Genomic DNA, 21110 nt, shown 5'->3' on the forward strand with positions numbered 1-21110 from the left:
TTTTGTTTTTCTTCTCTCTGGAGGACAGAGCCTCAACTGCTGTAAACTTACAGCTCACAACCGGCTCTGGTGAAGCAATGGTAATTGCTGCGCAGCCGAGATGGTCTGTGTTCCCTACTGGTGGGAGATTCTCATTGCTGTTCCCTTAATTAAAAACTGCATTGTCTCTTCCCTCAAAGGTGGCCAGAAGCACGACAATGGTTTTAGAATATACCCATCACCAAGCAAAAAGCACAGCAGAGTGGCAAGAGAAGGGCAAAGAAGGAATAATTGTAAGTTTCCCTGACAGAGCTGCAGAAATTGCCAAAATAAAAGTGCATTTTTCCATTGACTTTTTTGTACCGGTGGATTTCCCCCTCTGTAAGTAAGGAGAGAACAGACTGATTTTAAAGAGAAGTCTTTCCAAATATCTATATACATCTATATATTTATATATATAAAAATACATATATAATGTCTCTATGACACTAAAAAAAAAAAAGAAGTATTACTTCCTTTAATCCATGCTAAGCTGTAGTGGCACTACAAGAGTTAATAATTTAGAAAAGCAGGCTGGAAAAGGAATAATCCTGTAGGAAATGTGGAGTGCATTATTTCTTTAGTGATCTCTGCTTCCATGGAAACAGTTTCTCAGCACAATTCTAAATCTCATAAAAATAGGGCAGTAGGTCTATGTAAAACAGCAAGACATTTCCAATTAAACCACCAGAAAGCTTTTATCTAGGCCATTAAATACTTTGTTCAGTATCAAATATGATTACAATGTTCACTGGGATGTTAACAGCAGCTACTTCCCATGCGCCGGCTCTGCGGGGCCAGATGAAGTCACCCCGCACGTACCCCGACATCCTTCGCCTCCTCAGCGGGGTGCGCAGCAACAGCACAGCACCCTCCCTTCCCCTTGCAGACGCCGGGGTGCACCGCTCTGCCACACCACGCCTTTCGGGGTGCACTGTACCCCTCCGTCCTGCTTGCTTTCCACCTCCACGGCATCTCTTCCCTGCACGCAATGCGATGCCCTCATAGCTTCGTGATGCCTGGCAGACCAAATTCTCTGCTAGCACAGCAGGAAAGAGTTCATCTGGCTCCTGCTGCTGGCGGAAGTAGAGCTAGGACCAACACACTCGAATCAAATTTGGGTAATGAATACAGTTGTTTGAAAGGTAATCTGATGATCACCTTCAGAATTCATTGGAGTTGCCCGTGAAAACAAACCCATTACGTTACTTATTCCAGTGATTCCACAGCCAGGATGCTCTGCAAAAACAGCATGGCAAACACCCATCTCCCCTCCTGGCACCCCTGCCACAAAGTACCACTGGATAATTTTCGGAAGGAGACTAAAGCAGAGGGGTTGTAAAAAAAAATGAAAAACACAAAGCTATACCAAGGTACACGGCTGCTTCACTAGCCAGAAGTTTACATGCGCTAGTGAAACAGGTTTGCGCTTCGGTCAAACCCTTCTGTGTATCAGCTGTAAGAACGCTCCCTCTACTGGTGTGAGACTCCGTTGTCACTCGGTTATTGTTACCGGCTGGGGATAAAGAAACACCAGACCTGATGCTCGAGAGACAAGAAGCTCTGACAAAACATGGAACCCACCTTTCCAGGTGCTGCACAGCCAGCCTTTATTAGTAGGCTCTTGTATACCGTCAGGCAGGAACATCAAAGCAGCAAGCAAAAGGAAAAAAGTACTTAATATCAATGGCAACAGTGTTAACTTTGTTTGTTTGGCTGGTTTTGTTTGTTTTCCTCAACTGAATTGTTCTTGGAAAGCTACTTATTTAAAAAAAAAAAAAGATACAGGCATTCCTCTCCCCTCCCCTGGAACGCAAGGCATATATCCCTGTGGAGCAGCACTGCTGGTCACTGGGACAGCAAAACTTGACTCAGCCAACAAATGCCCATAAAGGTTATCTGCCAGCAGTGACACCTTAGGGGGTTGTTTGGCTTTGGTTTTTAAACTGTTGACTCTTCCAGTTTAAACTGTACCATTCTACTCGCTACTCAACCATTTCCCATCTCCTGAGCAACAACCTGGCGAGGCTTAACAGCTGGTCTGACATAAAGGAATAGCGGCTTAGCCCACAACAGGTACACTACAACAAGGCTAGTGTGAAAAGAATTGCAGGGGGTGGGGGAAGAAAAAAAAAACAACTTCCCAATAAAAATATTTAATGCCTTATATGTGTTTGGTAGCAGAACTGGTAGTTTTAGTAACATAGATTTTTATCTTCTTAGCAGCATGCACCTTCCAAACTCGTATTACTAACCACACGGTCAAAATAAATTATGAGAAGTAGGTTAGTTATTTTCTTACCGTGGCTCCTGCCAACAAAATTATTACCTAGCATCACAAGAGTGGAGCTTTCCATTCACACAGGATATCGTGTGACAATACTGGACTGCGATGGTACTAGCAGTTTGATCTCCTCCCACACCACTCTGCTAATAAACTCTTTGAAAATCTGGAGTCTTTGTGTGCGTATCAAAGGCTCAATACTGCACCACGTCTTCTCAAGAGACAAACCACTTCAAAAGTATGTTTTGCTCAAAGCTTTTCTTATGTACCACCACCATTAAGTCCAATTAATACAACTGTGTTACTTGATCTCATTTGAATCATTAAACAGAGAAGCAGCCAGCACATTGTTACCACTGCTTGGGTAATACCGACATCCATCCTTCAATGGTTGGAAACATTGACCGTGTGTGGACAACGAGCGTTATCAGCTTCATACTGCTGTTACACAAGAGGCTCCAAATTCTCCCCCTACAAATCAGAACTAATTACAGCTTTTGGTACATACATTTATGCGGTGTGATTTTTCTAGAGAGTAACCTATGCAAAACTGCAAAAGAATACCTTACACTGCAGACCACTCAACAACTACTTAGGGAAGGAATGCTTTCTCACCAAGAGTGTAGTTTAAACTAGAAATAGAGAAAGCCATGCAATATTTTTAATTAGAAGTCCCAAAGATGACATTTTAGAATATATGCAGACTGAGTCAACGTGCCTTATATAGATGGATACACCAAGTCTGTAAGTTACACGTAGCAGTGGGATCTAAAGCTGTGCACCAGCAGATCTGAACGCAGCAGAGAGCATAGAATGTTCCCCGAGAGTTTTCAGTCCACAGCTCTTGAACCTGCATCGGGAGAATCACTGAGTATCAAGGGCTCACGTCTGCATGTGAGCAGGTTCTGCACCTTCCACTCAGTAACAGAAACAGACTAACATTGTATGAGGCACGATAAAAAAGTAATTTTGACTTCCTGTGAAGGAGTTCCCTCCTTGGGATGCAACTGCACAATTATAAAGCTTTTCAAACTCTTTATACAAATGAAAAGCTGAAGTTAAAAACGTAAACGTATAAAATCTCAAAATTCCATTTATGTTATGTAGAACTTATATACACACATAGAGATTTTTTTAAAATAATAAAGTCCATTGTCACCCCTCTAGATATAAACTCAAGCTCTTGCTTGCTTCATGTTTTCAAATATATTTGACCTCTCTGAGAAACTTTGCCCAAGAGAAATCTGTATAAATAGTAATAACCATACACAAGTCAAGTTTCCTCACGATTTAGAAAGCAAAATTTAAAGCATGTTTTCTATAGAGTCACAGTGATACAGCTCATGAAACATTTCCAAGTTGCAATCAAGAAACTTCTCAATCAAGATCCATCTGTTTATGACTAATTGAGCTGAATATATACTTGTATGAAATAACTGAAGCACTGATACAAACCAGTACGTTTTCTTATTGAATGCATGTTATAGAGAAGATTCTGAATATAAAAGTTGGTGGGTTTTTTTCTTTAAAAAGACAACCGCTTTTCTGCTTGTTGCACTAAGTTTGCCATCAATCAAGAGCTCTTGTTTCCACAGGAAACAGCAGCAACTAGAAGTGGACAAATCACAATGATCTGGCAGAACAACGTAATACCTCCCCATAGAACGGAAGATCAGAAAGATTGCAACCTGTAATAAGACAGGAGTTACCATTTCCACTGGAAACAAGCACAACTACTACTGAGAAGTCATGAACACTTGCCAGCTTTTCCTCCCCAAATATAGAAGCAAGATGGCAAAGAACATGCAAAAAGCTACTTGACCATAGGGATCAATGGGGGCAGAGGGGGAAAAAAAAAAAAAAAGTCAGATCACGTATTACACCACAACTGAATAAAACTTCAGAGTGGGTACCAGGGACATCTGAAATCAGTGGGCTACAAAACTTTCATTTCAGTGAAGTTGCAAGTTTCTCTTTTGTGAATTAATTCAAACTTACAATCTCTAAAGCATTAAGGAACAAATTCATTCCGAGTTAGATGTGTACCTGTAGATACAAAAGAAGAGAAAATTCCCAAACTGAAAGACTTGCAAGAGGACAAGCTCTCCTTGAAGACTGAAGCACGGTATTCTTGCCAGGCTCTCCTTCTTCCCAAATGGCAGACTGTTGGTCAATCAATTCATTCTGTGGCACTCGTTTTTTACAAAATACTAGTATTAAGCATTTCCCGTGTAGTCAGGTCACATACATTCGGAGTTTTCCAAAGTATGTTTAAACCATAACAATACGATGACACTGGATTCTGGAACAATTAGTATTAAAATGGATAATAATTCTGAAAGAGTTGACATAACGGGGAGGAGGGGAAGAAAGTGAAAAAATAAAATCAAAATTCCATAGTTTTGTTTTGTTAAAGCCATCACATTAGCAATTCATTTGAACATTCACTCTCATTTTCTTCGGCATTACTCTTTTTCTCACTCTTGTATGTGGAAAGGAATAAGTTTTCTATCTGAGTCAAGAACTCTTCAGCAATGAAGCAGTTTGTTACTTTGCCCAAAGTCTTCCTCATGCACTCCAAGAGCTAGTCAAAAGAAAAGGAGATTTTTTAAAAATTGACATTCTTCCTGAGTTTATTTTCTTCCCTGTCTAGCTGATAAGTATTCCAAAGGGATTTTTATTTATTTATTAACGCTACAGAAAGTGTTCAACTGTACAATCGAAATTTACAGAGAGAGAAAGGAGAAAGGAACAGTCACACAAGAACACATGGGCAATTTAAAACCAATTCTTTAAAACCAATTACACAACAGCTGAATTCAAGAATATTCTACCAACTCAATTTTAGATTTGAGCTATCTATAAGCAAAGTCACGCTGAGAGGAAAAAAAAATACGATGTGCGTAATCATTGTGTACGCGTATTCTGTTTATGTCGTTTGCTTGGGGCAGAATTTCTGTCTTGTTTGTGCAACGACCGTTACAGCTGTAGTTATTCAGGACTTCACAGCCATGACTACACTGGCTGGAAAATGGAAGTTTCCACTTATGCACAACAAACGTGGCACAGCACTACTTTACTGGTCGAACAAAGGACTAGGAAGTCCAAATCTGCTCTCAAAAAGCACGCAGTTCTCGACAACGAAAGCGTACAACGTGCTGAGAAGAGATATTATTAATTTGACATTCTTTCTTCTCCAAACTGAGGTTAAAACTTGGTATCTGCATGTAACTGTTGTCCCCAACTCTCTCAAAAGAACATTGTTATTTTTATTGTGTTTGTAAGTTAATAAGCTGCACTACAGAAGTCATCTATTGTGATTAGTTTACATCTCTGATTTGTAAAAATGTAACTTCAGGTGACTTCTGACCATATGAAACAGATTTGTATTTCGAAAAACATTTTAAATTAAAAGAGCTAGAAATTAAAAGAAGAAAACTTACTTTCTGCAAACAAGTCAGGTCAGAATCTCTATGAAAAATTTTATTCATGGGGACACTGCTGTTGAAAGAAAAACAAATAGTAGCGCTGTAGAAAGCAGACGCACGTCTTTATTTAAAGATCAATAATAAACATGCAAAAATTCTAAACTGGCTATTCTTTATAACAGAAGTAGACAGATACCTGTGGCAGAATCTGTATTTTTCAATTATCCATCTTGTTTTTTCAAATATTAATTCCCACTGAGGTTCCTCCAACATCTGCTGTACTTCAAATTTGTAGGGCAGGCCTGTAATCAATTGGACACGATTATTCAGTGTTTCTAGTACGCTCTACTTTTTTTTTTCTTCCCTTTTTCTTTTTTAGGGTTAGGTGCAATCCCTTCCTTCCCCGTATCTGTTCGTAATTTGTTACTGACCACAGAAGCTTGCAGTCCCGATACTTGCCAACGTTAAGGAGGTTAAAGTAAAAGGTTGATGTATTTTGGATTCCAAATTTAATTTTGGTGGGAGTAGGGAACAAACCTGTTCTCCTCCCTGCCCTCGCTGATTCCTCATGCCATAAGGAAGCACACAGAAATCTACAACGTAACAGCAAAATGGCGAAATACATAGAGTTTTTATAACCTAGTACCACTTACACTGTTGTAGTCTCTCTAAGATCTGTGTGGTTATAAAGGGAATAAAAAAGGTTTTGTTTTTCACGTATAAACTGGCTGATGAAGTGGCTGACTATTATTCTCGATTTCAGAGGAATTTTGCTCCTAAAGGAAGAAATTCTAGTTTATTGCAGGTGGGGGAAGAGGAGTTTAGAAAGTATTCTAAAGAAACACCACAAAATTACTTGCAGAACACAATTCAGTTACCAAAACTCAGACAGAAAGAAGAGACTGTAAATTTCAGTAAGTCATTAAAAAAAAAAAAAAAACAACCAAAAAACACCTCTCCAAGATAATTCAAATTTAATGGGATGAAATGCATGCTTTCCAACTACACTACAGAGTAAGTGAAAAGCAAGCAATAAATATAATTTGCTACTTGAACACATCTCAAATGTGAAAAGCGTTCAGTGCAGAATGCATTTCCAAAAGTAAGAATTAATCTATAGAAATAGTTATGGCTCACATGAAATACTAATTTGTGTTCATTTTCTGAGCCCTATAGCACTACTGCCATGGCATAACTTTTCCAAAGAGCTAGAGGAGGTATCATTTTGTAAAACGTTGATTTCAGGAGATAAACCTAAAGATGAAGTCCCCTCAGACAGAAAACGTATGTGACCAAAAAGATGTGATAAATTTTCATAGATAAATTTTCTAAGTATTTTAACTCCACACTACAATGGGAAACGAGGATAACATTACGGTACAATCAGCATGGTAAACAGGAATTATTGCACAGATGTGGCCACCACTTCACATCCCCTAGGACTATGAAGAAGGTCTGCAGGCAGATGGTCTCCCTTGCTTACTTCCACAGGAAAAAAAACAGAGGGGGAACTGTTGGGTCACATGGCTGCTGCTATTGCCTTGCCAAGAAAACTGGAAACCTCAGAGTTTGGATGCAAAAACAGGGGGAGGGAGGAAGAGGAGAGAAGGGGCAGCTACCGTAACCTTATACTGTTATCATGGGAATTTTCCTCAAATTAATGTCAGGGAATGAGCAGAAGATCCGATCGTCACCTGAAATACCATAAATTTTATATGGTATGTTCTTAACTAGTCAAGAGAGGAAAACATCCCGTTTTCATGAAATGCCAACGACATTTTTAATCGAGAATTTGTTCTCTTAGGTTGGGATTCAGGCCAGCACAGCATTTCATCCTTCCCATCTTGTCTTTTCCTGGCCAGCTGGCAAGTTTGATCCTTTGACTTTCTGAATGCTAAGTTACTCAAATAAGGATTTTTGGCCACTATAGCAGCCAATTCTTTGCTATTATACTTCTGTCTCCTCAATCAGAGGATCCGTTCAGAACTTTGTAACACAGCAAAGTGTAAGTAATACATGAGAAGCAGTTTCTCAGCTATTCATATGGATACTGTAAGTAACAGTGACCCTTGTCCCAACCCTTTGATTTCTTTCATGGATTGTGGGAAATTAATAATACAGAAAAACCATCTCCTGTCTATTTATACCTGTATATTCTTGTCATGACAGCCTGGACTACTTGCAGGATTACCCTTTAAGTGAAATTCCTGGGTTTGTACAGCACAAGTTACTAACAGAAATACATAAATACCTATTTCTCAAATTCAAGAATAGACAACATTTTTCCCCTTAGTATCCAAAAGGAAGAGAAACATTAAGACAATGGATAAAATATCAGTACTTACGGTAGGAACCATCAGAACTGATCTCATCGCTAATTACTAGACAAGTAATCTGAGAATATGGAAGAGGATTGTTTCGGTTGTAAGGACTTATAATCATTCCAATGAACATGGCGCCACCCCTGGAGAAATAACTCTAAAAACCCAAAAACACACAAAAAACCCACATATAAGAAATACAACCTTTTTCAGAACAGCATTCTGAAATTAAAAAAAAACAGAATTTATGTCAATTTATGAATGAATGGATTTTAAGATGCATTAGAGCAATAATGTGTATGAACAATGGAAATACTGGGGAGGCTTTAGGGTTGTTGAGGTTTTTTGCTATTTATTTATTTTTAATGTACAGACCGGCAAGTACCTGGTATTTAGCTTGAGTGTCAATATCTCGTATTGAGGGGTTGGGGTCAAAGGCTGGGTGGGAATGGTACCACCCAATAACACTGTATCCTCTGGCAGCCAGCGTTTCCGAGGCCTGTGTTTGAGACACTGGATCCATCTCGCACTGCAGTCCCGTACTGAGGCTATTGCACGGCTCCGCTGCACAAACCTGTTAAAAAAGTCTCCAGATGGATAAATGCAAGAAACCTCCATCAGTTAAATAAAATTTAAAGTATTTTAAGAGTCATATACCAGATCTTCCTCATGACAGAGTTGACAGGCCAACACTTGAACATAAGCATAACTCTGACATTCAAGACTACAGTAAATAACTTCAATATACTTAAGTAGTTGCCCTTCAGAAATAACATTTACATCTATTCAAGTTAATATATATTATCATAACAGTTTTAATATTTTCAAGAAAATGTAAAGACAAACACTTACTTCTACAATTTTATCAGCTTCAGAGTATCTTCCACCTAGCAGTCCTATTACTTCTGCCATAGACACATGAGAGTGCTAAAATGATATTACATGATTATTAAAGTTCAAGTTGTATAATTTCTCCTAGTTTTGATCTGCATAGGACAGAATATGTTGGCTTCACAGCTGCAAGTCAGTAACTTCTCAATGGCATTTAGAAGGAAAACTTGGGACAGTTGAAGATTCTCAAACACCCAGTGTTTCAATTTAAAGCAAACAGACAAGATGAGGTTTGTTTATTATATACGCGCATGTATATAGTGCATTTGTATAACACTTCCGTACATGAAGCAATGCTAGCTTCAAAAACTGACACCTGTGCAACGCTGTGCAGTGCGGAACAACTGCACCAATTTGGGTACAACCTGTTGTTATTAAAAACCCACACATTGCTTTATAAACACAAAATCAATTCCCAGACTAGTAGAAAATGAACCCGTAAGATTTCAAACTGGCAGTCTATTTTAGAAAGTAGCTTTAAGCAAATTACATTTAACATATGACGGAGAGTAGTAAGTAGTAATGCTCTTATTAGCGTACAACCATTTATCTTCTAGAAAAAAGAAGCACAATATAAAAAAAGATTCATCTTTAGGGGCTTAATTTAATCCTAGATTCTCACTTCTAGGTCTGAATGGGAAGAAGTTACTGGAAGCGCTGTATTTCTCAATCTTCTTCGGTTGCCCATTAAAAAACAAAACAAAACAACGCCACCAAACCAAAAAACCACAACATATGCATCATAGCTTTTTGAAAGATAAAACTCAATCCTCACCAAATCCATTATTAAAAGTGCTTCGGAAGACACTTTCACCTGAAAAGGTTCCTGAAATGATAAACGTAATAATGAGTAGAAGAAAAGTAAGCTAAGTAATAAAGCGTTCTTGATTATTCACCCATAGGTACATACCTGTTTTTCTTCAGTGAATAAACAGCACGGTATCAGCTGAAAGGGATCAAAGGAACTATAAAATGAAAGAAAATTTCTCTAAAGATGTAGGACAGTCAGGAAACTTTTCAAGTTTCCCTCTGTCTCCTTGGCAGAGGAGGAATAACCTTGTTTTCTTTACTGGATTTTCTCATCCCACACTAGGATGACTTCCACCAAATACAGAAACTTCACTATCCACACGTGTGAATTTCAATACAAAACATGTGAAATGCGTACATGTTATTTCAGACCGTAATACATATTAATGATTTGCAGCCTTCCAGCCTGACACTACCCAGGATATTTGTTTCATTTCTACAAGATCTACGTTTGAACAGGATGTACATCAAATAATACCTTTTTACTTGTCTTGAACCTTTAGAAGATTTTGCAGGTTTCAGTTTTTCTTCCTCCCTTCTTCTTGCTAATTCTTCAGCAGACAGGTGCTAAAAAAATAAAATAAAAAAAAAAATTAAATCTGTCTTAATGTCTTAAGTGCTCTTTCAGTAGTGATTCCGAAACCAGCCCAGAATAAATTCTTGACATCAGTGTCCTCTTGATATGCTATCAATTTTTGTGTGTTACAGGACTATTCAAGATAGAGGCCAACAGCCCTAGAGGAATCAAGCAGTGTGAAAGTAACGGCAATCAGAGATCTAGTCCACAAGATGCCTGATGCCCAATTCTTACGTTCCCCAAGTCAATCAAATTCAGTAACATCGCAGCCCCTATAACAAACCATGCATAAATGCAAGTCTGATAACTATGGAGAAAATCTGCCATTACAATCCGTGGCCAGAATTTATCATGACACCTCTTTGGGGATGAGCGTTTTCAGACTTTATTTCCATCCAAGTATTAGAATTATGAACCACAGTTACACAAAAACAGGTATGACGTTATAACATTATGGAAGTAATTGTTACAGATACTTATTACTGAAGGTTGCAAATTTAAGTGGTTTTCTATATGAGAAAAACAGGATGTTGACAGTTCTTCACTTTTTGTATAATTTGAAACTGTAGAAATGGACAAGTGGATATTTTCTTTCCAAGTCTTCTACAAAATATTTAAACTTGTATGAATTTTTCTAAGCACTTCATAAACCACAGTATTTCTGGGGCTATTGCTAGTAGCAGAATTAATATTAGGAACTCATCTCACCTGCATTATAAGTACAAAGAAACCATGTAGGACTGAAAAAATAAAATTTAAATCTTATTCTCCTATCCCCTACTGTTAGCTTTAGTATGGCAGTTAACAAAGGGCCGTGAAATCTCCTACAAGACAAGGCAAAGAGCTTTATAGGCATAAAACAGTGTAGGGCCATACATACTCACAACATGAACACCTTTGTAAACACTAACTACAGCTGTATTTATCAGCAGCATAAAGATGTAACAGCTGCTACATTATTTTCAAATTATTGCTTCCACAAAGAGAGGTTAAGTACCTACTACACAACTGTTTCCCTTGTATATTTGATGCAACACCACCTGCTAGCAATTAGCAAGAATTAATTCTGTAAGGAAGGTTTAAAACACAGAAGAGTTACCTCAAATGTCTGTCCTTCTAAATCCTTTGCATCACACCAGTTTCCCCAAGGGTCTCGCACTCGTCGCCTTCTTGTACGCTGCAGCAAGCAAATCAACATGAGTCAAGGATCATGCTCCTGAAAAAACTGCATTTACTTCATTTAATCAGCCATAAGAACATTGTCCAAAAGGTTACTGACACATGAATGTTACTAACACTATGACATATTTCCAGAAAAGAAAGAACACCCTGGAGTTCTGTAGAATTAAGTAGTCCACAGTCTGTCATGAAGTTTTCAATTTCCAAGGCTGTAAAGCACGACACCTGGTTGACGCTCTACGGATCATCAATGTCTCTGACAGCAAGAGTGCATTATTATCCAGCTCTGAATTATAGCTCAGACAATACAAAAAGCTATAAAACCAGTATGTTTACATCTAGTGTATGCTACAGTTCTTTATATTTCAATTTATTTTTTTTAGTGGGGTTGATTTAGTTTTCCTATCATCAACTGATTTATTTTGCTATGAAGTACTTAAAAATGCTACACTAAATGTGAATATGAAAATTAAATCTGGCAAGCCTTGGTAATTCATGTAGTTATAAATGAGTTACTACTAATTGTGTGCATAAGGCTCTCAGTAAGTCATATCATATGCCTAGTATACTTAACAGTTAAAATGCAAGCAACTTAATCACACACTACCAACACACTCCACTATTTTCTGGCTAATACAGGCTACTAAATTATGGGGAGGCGGGGAGGAAGGGGTTGGGGCTGCAGGGAAAAGACTGAAACACAATTGTAGTTAAGTACCTGAACAGAAATCAAATGTGTAAGAGAGCAGAAATTAGAGCAGACACCTGTCAGATAGCAGAACTTGTACTTAGACTGACACTCAAATTACAGGGCATTCTAATGAAACTGCAAACTGAACAAGTGAAGAAATTTCCTGAGATGCCCTAGTTTGAAAATGAAGGCTGAAAAGACCTTCTCCATGCTGAATGTTTTTTGCTGCCCCCACCTCCCTCACTAAAACATACCATGGACTGCAAGCGCTGAGCAAGCTGGTATGCTTCCACTGTGTCTTTGCCTTCTTTGGACCGTGTTTTATCAGCTGGCTGGGGTCGGTTATAGACAGCCTGTTCTACAGGATACAGAAGAGAGATACACTGTACTTCAGTAAAGTATGAAGCCACTTATTTCTGGTACAGAGCCAAGAATGACATACGTAAGCGGTAACAACAAACGCCATAAAGAAAAAAGCAGCAACAAAACACCCCACAGTGAGAAGACATCTCTTGATGGTCAGATTACTAACCATTATATAATTATTATTAACATTTGAATCTTGTAAACTAGCCCTGAGGATGAAGACATTGTTTTTTATTTAGGAAATAGTTATAATTCAGTATGGGAAAAGAAACAGTAACTTGAATTCACTTTTACACGGGGGAAGGGCAGAATTTCAGATACAGCAGGTATCAGGAAAGAAATCCAGCACTGGACACACAGAAAATCACAAAACAAAAAAAACACCCCACCAGCCAGTGTGCGGTAAACATGAGGGAGGGGGGAGAAAAAGAAGAAGAAGAAGAAGAAGAAAAAAAGAAAAGGTCTTGTGTAAAACCAAAAATCCATAATCCTGTAAGCAGGTCAAAAACTCCTCTAGATTTTCAAAGGTCATGAGAGACAATCTGCTCAGAAGGTCCTTCCTAGTAAGGATTAATGTGTATCCTTGTGTGAGCAGTATGCCCTAACATTAAGCAGTCCTTCAACATTAATACCAAAATAGGCTACAGCCATATAGGTTGGAACATGACTATACTAAATACAGTCCAAACAAAGGTTCTCTTCTACAGAACTTAAATGTAACAACAATTACTATTTAAGACATTAAGAGGACAGAGAAGTTGGAAGATTACCCACATGGATGCTTGATTCCAATTAAGTGCAGTCATCCACGCTTCAATGAAATGAACTTACAACCTTTCTTTTAAAGACACATCTACTAACCTTAATGTTTACCCTTCACATGAAAATACTCATTTTAATAAAAAAAAGCTGACAGTCAACAATAGATGTGTTCAGCAAGAACTGATTAGAATTTAAGCTCTGGGTTGATTCCAATAAAAATATCTTTACCACAGCCGAAGTTAATTGCTCCTATTAATTCCAAGTATGTGTGGATCCGTCCAATGCAGTTAACATCACCGCAGTTCTTAAGGCCTGGACGTACTGAAGTCTTATTCAGGTATTTGGGTTTACATCTCTCCCTAAAATAAAGTATAGCATGATGTCAAATAGGAAAACAAATCATGGTGGGGGGAAGGAACTGTGTGACTTAAGCTGAGGTTAAGACAAGCCACTGAAGTGGATTTTTGCCTCTGTGATGCACACGCTACACACCACTACGCAGGGCAATCACAGCAAAACCATAAATTTTACAAAACACATACAATTTATTTTAGGGTTATTCATACACATTCATACTTATGCAGAATGAAACTTAAGTTCCGTGCGTTAAAACAAACTCTTCAACATGACTGGCGCCAGGAAGCATTGAACTACTCAAAAGTACTACGATACTGTTAAACTGATAGAAGAACGTCTGCGTTCGGTTAGTCCAAATAGCTCATATAAGCATAGGCTTCCTCGGTGTAATAAATAAGCCTGTTTTCATTCTCTGTGCACTTATTACTCGCTTTTCAACTGATACTGAATCGTTTCAGTTCAACACTTCTCTGGTATGGAATTTTAGTTTCTCTGCAACTAGAATAAGCTGTCAATACACAAGACAACTGAATGAGAACAGAGTTAAACTCAGCAATTCTTTCTACTTAAAAGCAAGCTAACCAACATAACAAGTACAGAAACCAAAACTGTTAACAGAACAAACTGTATATTGAGCCTGCTACCACAAATCACTAAGGTTCCTTAAACTGATTCTTTGGAGATGGAATATAAAATATTCAAGTGTAAAAGCACTACTACAAATTGATTCTTAATTTGAAGTATTTTTTTGGTCAACATTATTTGCTTTAGCACAGACTATTTCTTCTAGCTGCCCTTCTGTAAAGGCAGTACTGCAACGCTACAGACCTCATTATGGAATTAATTTAATCAGTTATTTTGAGGAACCATTTATTAAAACCATATATGCATTCTTACATATAGGATGACAAAAATCGGAAGAAAATAACATAACCAAAATGGATGCAGCTTGTTCTGATATAGGACACTCATTTTCATAACGCTTCAAAGTATTTTCATTGCTTAGCTTCCAGAATGCCAGAAAAAAAACTGGGAAGATGCAAAAGAAGCATTAATAATCAGCGCTGTTCACGGGCAATCTTTATAATGCTACCATAAAATTAATTTTACTCTTTTCAGAAGTAAGCTATTAGTACTAAGTAGTGTTTTAACTACAACAAAGCAGGACATGAGTCATCTTAATCATTTATTTCAGTAAATGAAATTAATGCATCTTACCATTGATCCAAAATATAATTCCTAATTTTCAAATAACGCTCTGGTGTTTTGGCCTGGCGCCCTTCAAAAAATTCAGGAATAGCTTGCTTTTCTTCTTCCAGGATGACACTTCTGTCAACCTCCACTTCTTGATCAGGTGGCTTAAGCTCCTCTGCTTCTTCTTGATGATCTTCATCCACTTGGCAGGCAGAAGGAAAAAGCAATCCATGATCGGCCAGGTCTCTCTGTTCCTCATTAAGCTCCTGATCAGTTACTTGCCTAGTACCATGAGATGTTACTAGTCTGCCTTGTTCAGCTTTCTCAATAAAATTATTGTATTGCTGGTAATCTAAGTTCACAGATTTATCACCATTCAGGTGCTGAGAACATGTTGCTGCAACACCTGGAAATACTAATGCATCCACTGTATCTTGCTTGGTATGTTGAGGATCTTCTTTAGGTAAAGAAATTGCAGAACTGTGTCCAACAGATGAAAGAACATGTTCCATTCCTTTCCTTTCTTCAACTGGACTTTTTGAAGTAACAGATAATTCAGATTTTCCAGCTTCCTGCTGGAAGGTGGGAGAACGTAGTTCATCCATGTCATCAGTTATGTCTACTTCTTCATCATCTGACAGCTTTTCAATTTTCACGGCATTCAGATTGGGATCTGCACGGCCTCTCAAGTTTCCAGATGACCACGCTTCTACCCTTATCCCATCCTCAGTGGGAAGACTGCTACCACACTGACTTTGTTCTTCTTTTTCAGAATCATCATTTTTTGCCTTCAGAAAAATATAAAATACTTTTAGGAGGGAAAAACAAAACAATTGCCTCTGCCTCCCAAATAGTCAGAACTATTTAACTTGAACAGCAGACATTCTGAAACACTTCATCTTATTAAAGGGTCATCTTACCCTTTTAATACACTTTAATCCATTGCAATTGACTTTTACACAGCATTATAGGTATACTTCTAGCCCAAGTGTAAATTAATAAGTATTTCCATTAAAAAAAAACCCCAAAAAACAGACAGTAGTAATTTCTTCTTAAATGCCCCAAAGTCTCAAATGAGGCTAAAGCTAAAACTACAACACACAGCTGAAACAGCTGTATAGTGGAAAACAGGTATTTTCAGACTAACAACCAACAGTATAAGAGACTACAATTATACTACATTTATTGTTTAGTTATACGAACAACAAAAATACTGAAGTCATTCTAGAAATTTGAAATCAGGTCTGACTTCATATTTAAATCTGCAAACAAGCATATTCCATTTTTCTGGATATGGGAATAAGTAGCATACATACTTTAACAGCAGTACCCTGAAAAGACAGATTAAAGTCAAGCTACATGTGCAACAGCATAGTCATCAAACAGCCTTTTTGATAACTACAGAGATACTCTGTTTACCTTGTTCTTAAAATACTGCCGAGCATAGCTCTTTACTTGCAGAACAGTACGACTTCCAATCAACTTGGCAATTTTCGTCCACCGGCGGCCAAATTTCACCTAGTACAACAAAGTCCAGTGAAGTTAACCAAACTCTAACATTCCAGACATTGCACTTCATGTCCCAAAAGGAGTTTAAAAACTCAATTATTCATTACAAATGCACAAACAATTCAACAAACCTATGGTAAAGAACCTCGCTACTCATATTGTACTAAGAAGAAAATTGCGTCCAACAGTAAGTTATTGCTATTCTTCTTAACTAGAGGATCTTCTTCACCCAATTCAGGCACACTGTAAATTATGCTGCCTACTAACCCAAGGAATCCTACTGAAATAAATTTGTACTTGGCGAAGCAAACCCTATTACATTCAGCACTGTACAACCATATAATCTCTAACAGTAGTTAAAGGATTTTGCTTTATTAGCTGATTTGCCTTAAGCACACACTATACTTCCTGTAGTTAACGATAGCATTATGATTGTACAATTCATAAAACTCTATATTTGAGATATTTTGTGATCTCAAATTGTAATCAGCCTCACATGAACAAAATCTAGTAAACAAAGCCATTTTTGGGGATTCATCAATATAAATCTGATTTATCATTATACTCTTAGTAGATGGCAATTCTTTTTATCACATTAGAAGTACAAAAACAGAAGCAGATAATATAGCATCCTTATTTATATTAATTATTACTTTGTTATTTAAGACAAACTAATGACTTCTATTCAAAATATTACATATATAAACAAACTTACCAGTCCTTGTTCAAACAGTTCTTTTTCTTCCGATGTCCACTTTAATGAGTAGCTAGCTGATTTTGTAGGTGATCGCACCCTAGGAAAATAGGAAATAGAAGTTAGTGCTTTCTTAAAAATATATATTCTCAAATCCCAGTTACTGAAGGCAACTTCTGACAGGACTACTCCCCGTCTTCTGTAAAACTCAAGGTATTGTTTTAACCATGAATGCGGCTGATAAATAAAATATCGAGAATCATGTCAGCTTCTCCATCACAAAGGAAGATTCAAGGCAACACGACATTCATCAGTAACTAACAGTACAGAAATACATAGAAGCAGCAAACAGAAAAGTTCAGGCAAGAAAGCCAACCAGAATTAACAAGGGTTTTTTTCATAAGGACCACTGTGCTACAAAAACCAAACTAGTTCACTACAGGCCTGTTATTACACACAACAGTATTTCTTTGCATTGAAAGGTCTCAAATAATTTTGTACAGCCAAACAAAAGGAACTAAGGAGCTGTAATTTTTTTTTTCTTTAAATAGCATCCAGTAACTTAACAAAAATAAGACGCCACTCTTAAAAATGCAACTCAATCATTAAAATGTACGTACATGACTTTTCCAGTTTTCTTATGTGGGCTGCAAATAAAAAACAAAGTGAAAATAAAAATTAATAATTGTGATGCTGTTGCATATCTCAGTAAATAATCTTATTTTGGAAGGACTTTTCATTTCTTCTCATCTAACTGAGAATTTTTCCCAAAACACAGCTTACCTTTTCATAGATCTTTTCTCCACTTCCTTTTGATTGAGCCATATTTTTTCAGAAAGTGATTTATTAGATAAATAATATCTGAAATAATTACTAAGTAAGTTTTCGAAGCATCAGAGATATTTGTACACATGCAAATTCTAATACGCATATAAATTATACTGGTTCATAATTATTCAGCTGTAGAAGCAAATACTGCACTGCTTTCAAAACTGAAATATACAATTTCACACACTCCTACTAGTTTAATGCGTAAGTGACATTTGACTTCTGAACCCCCATGCTCACTTTACTTGCAGCAAACTAGGTATCCTGTTTCTACAACAGCATTTTTCTTTTTTGACTTCAAAAACATACTAAAGTAATTTTCATTGTACTGATACCTTATCTGTGTTCAAATTAAACCTCAATAATTCATTCTATTAGGAAAACTTTAATTTCTTTATTTTCTTGTTCCTCTATTACTGTATATTATTACACTCCATTACAAGAAGAACATGAAAATAAATGAGCCCGTGATTACTATTGCTATGACCTACCTAGTCTGTGAGGTCAACTTATGCCAGAAATGCTACTACTGATAAGACTATTTAGGCCAACACTGCTTAAAAGAAGAAAAAAAAGCAGCAGCTGTTCCTTCCCATTTTCATCTTGCATGCTGGCAGAAGAATGAATGTAGCCAGACAAAATCAGACAGTAAACCACTCCAAGTGAAGAACAATTCAGCAACAAGAAGTAGCTATTTCTAGCCAGATCAGCTGTTTGATCAGGTTCACTATGAAGCCACGCAAATGGCTGCATCAGCACAGTGCTGGAAGTGGCACTGAACAAGCAGCTGAAGTGGGGACGAATATTGCTATTTTTGGTGCCAGTGCCAGCTTAAATCCGACAAGCTTTGGAGTAATTTTCTGAAGAATCAGAAGCATCAGAGGAAGCTGCAGGTAGCTAGAGGATTAATTCAGGGCTCCTCCTTGATTTCTACAATCTACCTACAAAATGACAGTGCTTCAGTCACCGTAACAAGAAAAGATTTGTCAAGTTCCTTTGGAAACAGGAAGTTTTCTATTTTTATAGAAGAAAACATACAAGGAAATCAGCAAAAGGATACTCTTCTTCCAGCAACATTTTCTCAATGACAGCCCTGTTTTCTTCACTAATGCTGCTGTCCAACGTCCATGGCTGCAAACAATACAAATATGTTTTAATATTTGAATTCTGTCACGCTATTACTTGAGTATCAAGAATATATAATAGTTTCTAAAAGTAAACAAAAAGCACTGCTTAAAAACCTAAACGAGCATGTACATAGAGGGAAGAGAATGGAGAACACAGAAGTTCGGATAACCTTGCCAGAAGTACCATTCATTTAAAAAATACTTACGAGACCGTTATCAGTTCGCCAAGACGAATCAAGATAGTGATCCTGCAGTAAGCTTGAAGCTGTGTTTTCATGATCTCTGGAAAAGATTCCAGCGTTCATAACAATGCAAACACATTCAAACAAAATGAATGCTGTCAGAGTTAAAATAATGGTGTAGTAAATAACAAAAATATTAACAGAAGATGACAGAATTAGATACTAAAATTAAAATCATATATTGCAGACTATTACATAATGTTACTCACTTATAATATTCCATTAGACATAGCATAAATCCCCCTCAGTAAGTCATCTTTCTCAGTAATCTCAGTAGCAACTCCTCACCTATCTCATTGCAGACTGCATGTGATACCAGTGAAACCCTGAACAGTAAAAATTCTCTTCCAGAAAGACTGAAAGCAGGAGGCACCACGCAAAATATACACAAATGAAAGAAGCCAGAATTTTATGGACAAATAAAGAACTATATTTTTAATATTAAAAGTATCATTGAGTTGTATTATCTCCACTTAGCATTTCTCCATCTTTCCCCAAATAAGTAAAAAAGACCCCCTTACAAAGAAAAAACTGTTTTCCTCCTGAGGAAAGCCCATACTTACACAAGGTTTAATAGAATCCTATCCTATAGAATTGTTAGTGCTCTTATGGACTTCATCCAGATTATGCTTGATCTTTTCTGTAAATAACTACTTACTACTTTTAGAAATCTGTCACTGATTAACATCACTGATCAACTTTCTTCTATTTTAATGCAGCATAAAATCTCCTTAGTAATAAATGTAATTTTTTAAAATTATTTTCTTCCAGAACATTCAGACTTTTCTAAAGCCTAATTAGCCCTATATCCTTTGCAATGCTACTAAAATTAAATTCACCTACTATTCCAAACTGCTTTGTGCCAGCAGTCCAAACATCTCTTCATAGGTATGGATAAATTCTCATGTACAGCCAGAAACCAATATAACTCGTGCTTCTTTTGGAGCATATCAAGAAATGGGTCAGATGAATAGTCCCCTTTGCCCAGTATTCTGTCTCCAACAGCGGCAACAGCAGATGCTACTCTAGGACAGCACGCGACTCCAGCCACTGCCTCTGACACAATCCTCTCACGCTCTCCCTGCATCTGCAATTGCTAGATTTGTAGTGTTAGAATTGCTGCCCGTTCACTTCACCATCTGTTTACAGATCCCGTACCCGTGAATTTGTTGAATCAGTTTTCTGACCCTCCCTACATTCATTTTCTGAACCTATCTGCCTCCACAAGGTCGACACCTGTTACGCAACACAGCACCTTCTGTCTGTGTATTCTAAAGGAATCTCCTAGCAGCCTCACCAAGCGGCCCTAGTTCACATACTGTTGGATCCGGTGACAGCAGTTCTGCGTTCACCTCACTCTCAGTGCCCTGCCCGATGATGCTCAGCATTGGCGCTCCCCCCCCCTTCCCACGCCCGCAGCGGCCCTCAATGAGACTCCAAGGTCTCTCCCCTGAGGTACCCGGCGGCGGGAAGCACCGGCGGAGGCCGGGGCCGAGGGCGAGCGCGGCCTTGCCCGGGCTGCCCTCTTAGCAAGCGGCAGCGCGGGGGCGGCACCGCGCGGGGCTCCGGGGACGCTCTCCCCCTCGCCGCCCCCTCACGCAAACCCCGGCCTCCGCGGCCGCATGAACCCTGCTCGCCAGGGGGAAGAGACGCACTCCCCGGAGCGGCAGGGCTGCCAGCGCGCAGCACTGCCCTCACTCACCCCAGCGCCGCCTCTCCGGGCACGGCCGCCGAGTCCCCTTCAATGTCCACCTCCAACTCCTCCGACGCCGCCATGACACCGGCCCACCGATCTCGCGAGAAAGAGCGGGAACACCGCGCCGCCCCGGTGA

General features: G+C 38.2%; 1 protein-coding gene across 5 annotated transcripts; it reads right to left on the reverse strand.

Annotated features, from left to right (window-relative positions):
- Window positions 1-533: 533 nt before the first annotated feature.
- Window positions 534-21105, reverse strand: MYSM1 (Myb like, SWIRM and MPN domains 1). Of its 5 annotated transcripts, XM_075508844.1 has the most exons (22): window positions 20981-21105; window positions 19243-19318; window positions 18970-19040; window positions 17865-17942; window positions 17702-17728; window positions 17103-17181; window positions 16298-16396; window positions 14903-15666; window positions 13556-13686; window positions 12454-12557; window positions 11429-11506; window positions 10231-10319; window positions 9853-9907; window positions 9718-9768; window positions 8904-8978; window positions 8437-8625; window positions 8076-8208; window positions 5927-6032; window positions 5746-5803; window positions 4854-4886; window positions 4301-4348; window positions 534-3990 (listed from the first exon to the last, which is right to left on the reverse strand). In XM_075508844.1, exons 1-21 carry the CDS (start codon window positions 21052-21054, stop codon window positions 4337-4339), a joined length of 2382 nt encoding a protein of 793 aa, XP_075364959.1. In that variant the 5' UTR covers window positions 21055-21105; the 3' UTR covers window positions 534-3990; window positions 4301-4336. The 5 variants fall into 5 exon arrangements, 4 of the variants coding, with proteins under 4 accessions (XP_075364959.1, XP_075364958.1, XP_075364957.1 ...); XM_075508843.1 differs by having other exon boundaries at window positions 534-4348; XR_012776640.1 differs by lacking the exon at window positions 4301-4348 and having other exon boundaries at window positions 535-3990; window positions 4349-4886.
- Window positions 21106-21110: the final 5 nt, after the last annotated feature.

Source organism: Mycteria americana, chromosome 7 (genome assembly GCF_035582795.1).
Source record: "Mycteria americana isolate JAX WOST 10 ecotype Jacksonville Zoo and Gardens chromosome 7, USCA_MyAme_1.0, whole genome shotgun sequence".
Lineage (NCBI taxonomy): Eukaryota > Metazoa > Chordata > Aves > Ciconiiformes > Ciconiidae > Mycteria > Mycteria americana.